Source organism: Schistocerca americana, chromosome 2, assembly GCF_021461395.2.
Source record: "Schistocerca americana isolate TAMUIC-IGC-003095 chromosome 2, iqSchAmer2.1, whole genome shotgun sequence".
Taxonomy (NCBI): Eukaryota; Metazoa; Arthropoda; class Insecta; order Orthoptera; family Acrididae; genus Schistocerca; species Schistocerca americana.
This window is the reverse complement of record NC_060120.1, coordinates 959749468-959758402: the sequence shown is the minus strand read 5'-3', so window position 1 is coordinate 959758402 and position 8935 is coordinate 959749468. Positions and strand designations below refer to the sequence as shown.

The 8935-nt window shown below is 43.1% G+C and overlaps 1 protein-coding gene across 1 annotated transcript; it reads right to left on the bottom strand.

Annotated features, from left to right (window-relative positions):
• Window positions 1-335: 335 nt before the first annotated feature.
• LOC124594569 lies at window positions 336-6034 on the bottom strand. Its single transcript, XM_047132940.1, has 3 exons — window positions 5848-6034; window positions 2551-2706; window positions 336-471 (listed from the first exon to the last, which is right to left on the bottom strand). The coding sequence occupies exons 1-3, from the start codon at window positions 6032-6034 to the stop codon at window positions 434-436; spliced, it is 381 nt and encodes a 126-aa protein (XP_046988896.1). The 3' UTR covers window positions 336-433.
• Between the last annotated feature and the right edge of the window lie 2901 nt (window positions 6035-8935).

The window sequence follows — 8935 nt, the reverse complement described above, 5'->3', positions numbered from 1 at the left end:
TTCGCTTCGCTCGTCCACAGAACTAGGGGTTAACTTCTATAAGGGTATCAAGTAAAATGCCATAGTGGTGAAACGTTAAACTCGTACTTGGAAGGTGCAAATCTCAAATTCCTTTCAACGCACATGATTCCTTCCTCCTTTTGATAAAAAGAGTTCTGAAACGCTAACTGCACCCGCATGGTTTCGTTACGCCAGTCTGTCACGTCTTGTGCTCGTTCTGTGTAAAATCACTTTCCTTATCATAAGTTGCTGTTATTGACTTGGTATCTTTTTTTTTATTAAAAATACTGACATCGTGATGTTCAGACGGTTCAGTAAATTAAAAAAATTTTAAGAATTTTTTAAAATAAACTGTTTATTAACATTTAAAAATATTTCAAAATAATAAATAGTGTTCTTTGGTTGACTCTCCACAGCACTCTATAGAGTCGCTTCAAATGCACTTGCTCCCCTTACTGATCTGGTAGTAATCTGAAACAGAAGGAAAAGTGATCGTGAAAAGCTCTAGCACGAATGTTATAATACAAAGTATCAAGTGTCAGTCATTCTGTAACATCCTGTTTTACTTAACTGAAAATATAAATACATCGGAGATAGGTACAAAACTTAATTATTTTGAGAGCAAAGTTTAGCCTGCTGAAATGTAGGGTTACGCAGGGATCGAATGACGAGTAGAGCCACGGGTCGTGACACATCTGAAATGTAACATCCACTGTTCAAAGTGCCGTCAATGCGAACAAGAGGTGACCGAAACGTGTAACCAATGGCATCCCATACCATCACGCAGGGTGATACGCCAGTATGGCGATGACGAATACACGCTTCCAGTGTGCGTTCACCGCGATGTCGCCAAACACGGATGCGACCATCATTATGCTGTAAACAGAACCTGGATTCATCGGAAAAAATGACGTTTTGTCATTCGTGCATCCAGGTTCGTCGTTGAGTACACCATCGCAGGCGCTCCTGTCTGTGATGCAGAGTCAAGGGTAACCGCAGCCATGGTCTCAGAGTCCATGCTGCTGCTAACGTCGTCGAACTGTTCGTGCAGATGGTTGTTGTCTTGCAAACGTCCCCATCTGTTGACTCATGGATCGAGACGTGGCTGCACGATCCGTTACAGCCATGCGGATAAGATGCCTGTCATCTGGACTGCTAGTGATACGAGGCCGTTGGGATCCAGCACGGCGTTCCGTATTACCCTCCTGAACCCACCGATTCCATATACATAAATGACCTTGTGGATGACATCGGAAGTTCACTGAGGCTTTTTGCGGATGATGCTGTGGTGTATCGAGAGGTTGTAACAATGGAAAATTTTACTGAAATGCAAGAGGATCTGCAGCGAATTGACGCATGGTGCAGGGAATGGCAATTGAATCTCAATGTAGACAAGTGTAAAGTGCTGCGAATACACAGAAAGATAGATCCTTTATCATTAAGCTACAAAATAGCAGGTCAGCAACTGGAAGCAGTTAATACCATAAATTATCTGGGAGTACGCATTAGGAGTGATTTAAAATGGAATGATCATATAATGTTGATCGTCGGTAAAGCAGATGCCAGACTGAGATTCATTGGAAGAATCCTGAGGAAATGCAATCCGAAAACAAAGGAAGTAGGTTACAGTACGCTTGTTCGCCCACTGCTTGAATACTGCTCAGCAGTGTGGAATCCGTACCAGATAGGGTTGATAGAAGATATAGAGAAGATCCAACGGAGAGCAGCGCGCTTCGTTACAGGATCATTTAGTAATCGCGAAAGCGTTACGGAGATGATAGATAAACTCCAGTGGAAGACTCTGCAGGAGAGACGCTCAGTAGCTCGGTACGGGCTTTTGTCAAAGTTTCGAGAACATACCTTCACCGAAGAGTCAGGCAGTATATTGCTCCCTCCTACGTATATCTCGCGAAGAGACCATGAGGATAAAATCAGAGAGATTAGAGCCCACACAGAGGCATACCGACAATCCTTCTTTCCACGAACAATACGAGACTGGAATAGAAGGGAGAACCGATAGAGGTACTCAAAGTACCCTCTGCCACACACCGTCAGGTGGCTTGCGGAGTATGGATATAGATGTAGATGTAGATGTAGATATTCTGCTAACAGTCATTGGATCTCGACTAACGCGAGCAGCAATGTCGCGATACGATAAATCGCAATCGCGAGAGGCTACAATCCGACCTTTATCAAAGTCGGAAACGTGATGGTACGCATTTCTCCTCCTTACACGAGGCATCACAACAACATTTCACCAGGCAACGCCGGTAAACTGCTGTTTGTGTATGAGAAATCGGTTGGAAACTTTCCTCATGTCAGCACGCTGTAGGTATCGCCACCGGCGCCAACCTTGTGTAAATGCTCTGAATAGCTAATCACTTGCTTATCACAGCATCTTCTTCCCGTCGGTTAAATTTCGCGTCTGTAGCACGTCATCTTCGTGGTGTAGCAATTTTAATGGTCAGTAGTGTATATGTAGTGAATGGAGATGTTTCGAGCGAGGAGGTAATGTCGTCTTCAGGCGAGCGAATCTCCCCTGTGACTTACCCGTGCCATAGCATCGGTTGTAGCAGCGCATGTGGCAGCCGCTGCTGAAGCCGCGACGGCCGTTCTTGTAGCTGCTGGCGCAGATGGGGTCGAAGATGATGCACTGTGGGCACGAGCAGCCGGTGGTCGCCGCACTAGCCATGCAAGCTGCAGCGCCTGAAACAGAAGAAACAGGCTGTGTGAACTGACGGCAGTGCACCACGAAAGATAAAGCACTCGTTCCAGACACAGCTTGCTTTATTCAAACTTGTAAATTGTTGTTGAGACAGGTGGACAGGTAGATTCCGTCTTCCTAGATTTCTGGATGGCGGTCTGCACCACATCATCGGTTAACAACCAGCATACAGTCATTGGTTGTCAGGTAAATACCGGGACAAGAAAGTGCCTGTGATAGCAAATATCTCGTACTATTCCTTGGAGCAGAGGATGAATGCAAAGCAGTAAAAATACAGTAGTTGGTTTTGTTCTCTTACATCATTTCTTTTTCCTGTCTTGTTGTAAAACATATGGGTGTACGGCATTCACGATAAGTCGTTACGCAGTCATAGATGATATAGATATACACTGAGGTGACAAAAGTTGTGGAATGCCTCCTAGTATCGTGTCGGACATCGTTCTTCCCGGCGCAGTACGGCAGCTATAAATGGCATGTTCTCAACAAGTCGTTGGAAGTCCCCTGCAGAAATATTGTGCCATGCAGCCTCTATAGCCGTCCATCACTGTGAAAGTGTTGCCGGTGCATAATTTTGTGCACGAAATAAACTCTTGGTTACGTCCCCTAAACGTTCGATGGGATTTATTTTGGACGACCTGGGTGGGCAAATCATTTGCTCAGACTATTCAGAATGTTCTTCAAATCAAATATGAACAGTTGTGGCCCAGTAACATGGCACAGTATCATCCATAAACATTCCACCGTTCTTTGGGAACATGAAATCCATGAATGCTTGGAATTCCTCTCTAAGTTGTCGATCATAGCAGAGGACCTAATCCATTCCATGTTGACAAAGCCCACACCGTTATGGAGCCACCAACATATTGCACACTGCCTTGTTGACAACTTGGGTCCATAGCTTCGTGGTGTCTGTGATACACTCGAACCCTGCCACCAGCTCACATCCAACTGAAATCTGGACTCATCTGACAGGGCCACGGTTTTCCAGACATCTTGGGCCCAACCGATATGGTCACTGGCCCAGGAGAGGCGCTTCATGCGATGTCGTGCTGTTACAAAAGGCGCTCGCCTCGGTCGTCTGCTGCTATACCACATCAACGTCAAATTTCGCCGCACTGCCCTTACAGATACGTTCTTCGTACGTCCCTCATTGAGTTCTGCGGTTATTTCACGCAGTGTTGCTTGTTTGTTAGCACTGACATCTCTAGGCAAACACCGCTGATTTCTGTTGTTAAACCGTAGCGAAAAGTAATGATCGAAATTAGGTATTCTCGGCACACTCTGGACTCTGTGGACCTCTGAATATTGAATACCCTAAGATTTCCGAAATAAAATGTCCCATGCGTGCAGCTCCAACTCCCATTCCGCGTTCAAAGTCTGTTAATTCCCGTCGTGCGGCCATAATGACGTCAACACCCTTACACATGAATCACTTGAGTACAAATGACAGCTCCGTCTATGCACCCTGAGTACGCCATACTACCGCCATCTGTATATGTGCATATCGCTCTCCCATGACTTGACATCTCAGTGTTTATACTTCGTATACATAACTATTCCCATTGCCAAACAGTTGGTATGATGACAAGCCCAGCTCACGACACGGCCTTGCCCAGGGGTAGAAGGGATGAGAAGTACGGAGGGTACCGGTTCCAGGGGGGTGCCGAAGGCTCAACGTACCACTCATTGCAAAGATAATTATTAATTTTTATTCAAAGCTAATGTATTACAATTTTATTTTACATTTACATAAGGGCAACAGATCCATTTTATGCGTGTGACAACTTTGTAAACACTTAAGACTCATATTCACACGCGTCATTAAGCCCTCCTTCAGCATGAAATGAAATTTGTGATAGCATAAAGGATTTTGTGGATTCTAAAGATCAGAAAGTAGATTTTCTGCAAATATTTTACATTATTTTTAAAAATTGAGCGACCAGTAATATGATTAGTGCTGTGATACTAAAGCATGAGTCTACAAAATGTGAAATTAATATCCTATTAAAAATTTTAGTAACAGGATTGGATTAGCTAGTCAGTATGAGGAAGTTCAGCTGGGGGGGCGCCAAGATCCTGCTCCCATCACGACGACTGTAACAGTGCAAAATAAAACAATGTTGACAGCTGCTTCTCTCTGGGCCTTTACTGGCCTGTTACCATGTGTCAACCCTGTGCCGTCTCCCATCCTGACATCATATCGGCCCGTACGCCCTGGGGGCAGTTATAAGATTAGTTTCGAATGTGGGCCCTTTGAAAAACATTTTCATCGTATTGACTACGTCTTTCCTGCGTACGTAGAAGGAAGAAGACGATATTAACCACGTCTGTTATTATTATTAATATTATTTTTAAAAAAATTCCTGAATAAATCTTCCTGTCTTCGTGAGCGCTTTGCTAAGGGTCCCCGCGAAACTGCACATCTAAACGAAATATTGTTATTACAACAGAATCATGATGTTTATCAAGTATCGTATATCTTCGCGGGCCAAGCAGACATACTACAAAAATAAGAAGGTTGTTAATCAAGACGTAATATTTATTATTAATAGATGCGTATTCCACGAGTGATAACTCTTGTAATAAGCGTGATGGAATTGCAAGAGGCGAGGGATGAGCGTACATGCATCGATATGTGTGTGTGTGTGTGTGTGTGTGTGTGTGTGTGTGTGTGTGTGTGTGTGTGTGTGTGCAAAAATAAATTAATTTGTAATTTGATAATTAAAAGCTCACAAAATGCAATGCAATATATTATAAGTCGTTAAGGGAAATGCAGGTAGCTCTAAGGGATACCTCTCAAAGCTAGGCTTAAAAAAAATAAAAATAAAAAGTAAGCTTTCTCCATCCTTTCCATTTTCTCTCTCTCATCCCATCAGCAACAAAAGAGCATCGTATACTCTACGAGCTCTCACTGCATTCATTTAATTACCTAGCATAGAACAGCCCTGTTAAGCAAAGGACGGATGCCCAACAGTGGGAGAAAAGTGTACCCAATAAAGGTAGCAGTAAAACCGACGGAAGAAACAGAGAACAAAAACCAATGAATGTTAACTGCTGACATTCCCAAAACACTGCGTCCAGGTCTATAGCTACGACCATTGTAAGCAGTGTGGCAGACTCACCGATAAGCAGGATAACCAGCAGGTAGGCCTTCATCTTGTTGTAGTCTGCAGATTCTCGGACAGTTTGAGACGAGCTTCTGATACCGTGGCAGCGATCCTCTGCTGCTTTTATAGGACGCAGCTGCGTGACGCCACAGCCAGCAGCAGGGAAGCAGGGAAGCACCGCTCTATCATTGACCTCGTTCATGCCGCGCCAGCTTCTGAGAGCGCCTTATCTGTTTACACGTGCTAGTTAAGGTGGAGGAAGTAGTGCTATTAGGAGAATGTCAGCGCAATTGTTTGATATCTCTCGAAAACAGTCCCACAACAGTATTACAACAGCGTTCTGAGAAATGCAGTGTTATCTTCCCGTTTTCGCCGAGATCTCTTCCTTCCTGTACGTAACTTGTTATCTGTGGTCTTTCACTTGTTTACCTCGCGCAGTGGACCACTTTCTGCGTAGCAGCTACTCTTTTCGACCATTACTACAGCTAATGTACCTCCGTCCTTGCATCTATGAGTGACTAAACTAATGGTTCGGTAGCACTATCGCCTGTCACTACCTACTCTCGGTGGTGTTATAATTATTTTTGTTTAATTGGAGACTGGGGTTTCGTTGTGGTTTGTGGAGCGATGAAACATTAAGTTTAATAGAAGCAAACTATTTCGTTATTGCCCCTGAACTCGGTGCTTCAATACTCCACGAACTACAACAAATTTTCAGTGAAAGCAAGCCAGTATAATCTTTTTGTTAGTCCTCATTTTCTTTTTGATGCTCAATGTGTAACATCCCCTTAGAAATATTAATGAACTACTGTACTGATAAACCTCTTACGTTATTTGATTTTCAAACAGTTGAGCAGAACTGAACGTACTCAGACATTTCTCTCTTTACTTATTCTGATCAACACTAAACTGACACACAATATTTTTAGCGCAACGCAATCTGACTTTCAATAATCCCTACAAGAGAATAGCCCTGAATAACAATAACCTATACCTTTCATGAATCACTTATCTCACAAAAATCTTCGCTACTCGAACTACTGCAATACAGCGAGTGCCAATACTGCCAGCTAAATAAAAGATTATAACTACTGAAGGCACTAACTACTGATAGGCATAGTTCGCAAATGAAAGATTTTGATAGAGAACAAACACTATATTTACCTTAATAATATTCTAAAGTCGTCATATATATATATATCAGTTCATGATATACAGTATTACAAATTTACTCTTTCTGATGGACACACGTCCAGATCGTCCGCTCTCAAAATTCTGCCATCTCTCTCCCCACATCGACCACTGCTGGCGGCTCACCTCCAACCGCGCAACGCTACGCTCTGTTCACATCCAACCGCCCAACACTACAATAGCAAAAATTCCAACAATGTAAACCAGCCACAGACTGCATACAGACTGCATATTCTCATACAGAGCGCTACGTGGCGTTACCAACACAAAAACCTAAACAGCCTACTTACAAATGTCGCGTCTTTAAAAGCATCAGCCACGCGAAAGATGGGTGGATATTTTAAAGGATCTCATTGGAATTTGCCTTACGTATTTTAGCACAACGAAGAAAAATCTTCATCAAGCCCGTTGGTCGCAATTTGAGGATGAAAATTCTTGTCGATGACGTGATCATTAGAGATGTGGCACCTGCTTATTGTACAAGCATAGCGAAGGCAATCAGTCTTGTCCCATTTAAGGAAGCTCTTGCAATCTCCGCCCAAAGTGATTTAGGACAAACAGAGAAAAGCGATATTGGATATCCAAAACAGTGCCCTATTCTCTCTGAATATTAGTTCAGTACCTAAACTACAACCCCACATCAGTTGGATAGGTATTTGACGATCATTCCTTCTGAATACAATAGCGGAGACAAAGCGAAGAAATTCTCTGAAAGGTGACAGTGTTGATGATTTTGCCCATGAGAGTACCTCAGCGCGAAGATCTTGATAAGTGAGCCCGGGATGTGATGTGGTTATTGCGTACAGTTTGGGAATGGCCTCAAGGACGAAGCTTCCTTTGACGTAAACTCTCTGACAGCTTAAAACTGTGTATCGGACCGGCACTCGAACCCGGGATCTTCGCCATTCGCAAGCAAGTTGTCTGCCAGCTCAGTTATCCTAGTACGATTCACGACTTGTCAAAGCTTTACTTCCACCAGTACCTCCATTTCCGGAAATTGCCAGTGATGTTTGCTGAATATTCTTTTAAGAATAGCGCTCAGTACCGAGTACTTAAAATTTCATCCGTTTAATCCATCTGTATTTTAAATGGTTTGTATGCAAAGTTGTCACGTTTTTCAAACAATGAAAAGAGAGAGAACAAATGAAAATATAGGAAAAGAGAGAATACGTGCCCTTGATTCTCATTGTTAAAAACAGAGGTCGATGTATCTAATTCTTCTTCGCTACCAGGTCACTTTTGTTCACTCTCTATTAATTAAGGAAAGAAATTTACTGAATGACTCTGCGATCATAGTCAGCGCCGGCTTTAGGGTGGGGCGACTCGGGCGGTCGCCCAGGGCGCCGGGGCCCAAGGGGCGCCACGTACTAAACGCATGTAAAAAAAATTACAATTTACAATCACCCATTTCGCGATACTAAAATATTATTCAGTCTCATTCAACATACGTCGCTAATCTCACGAATGCGCGATGAATTCGGGGTAGCAGAAGAGAAATCATGCTGAATGCAATCTTCGTATTGTCTGCAACCATCCATGTTTGACGCGGGCTGGCACGGGCTCTACCAAAGCGCCTCTCTTATTTGTTTCAAGAACTGCAACAAGGAAGAGCCCATGCAGCCGCACCATCTCTCGTTTACAACAGAAACTACCGGTCGCTCCAAATAAGAGAAAATACAGACTGTGAAATATACATTACATTATGATTTAATTAATACGAATGTATTTATATCGAATATTTGTGACTTAATGACTCATGTACATTAATTAATAGATCATGCAATGCGTGCACTGCATTCATAGAGAATTCTCCCCTAACTTACTGAAATAATACAGCGCCACACAATGTTTGTTAGACTGCATATGTTGGCAGCGCTACGATTTGCACCCGCATGTCAGTAATTGTCAGCAA

Excerpts from the sequence above, each read along its gene's own strand:
- LOC124594569 (XM_047132940.1), bottom strand. The coding sequence starts at position 6,034 with ATGAACGAGGTCAATGATAGAGCGGTGCTTCCCTGCTTCCCTGCTGCT. Across the intron at positions 2,707-5,847 it reads GCTGGTTATCCTGCTTATCG|GCGCTGCAGCTTGCATGGCT; the intron begins GTGAGTCTGCCA and ends CTTCTGTTTCAG. Across the intron at positions 472-2,550 it reads CAACCGATGCTATGGCACGG|ATTACTACCAGATCAGTAAG; the intron begins GTAAGTCACAGG and ends CTTCTGTTTCAG.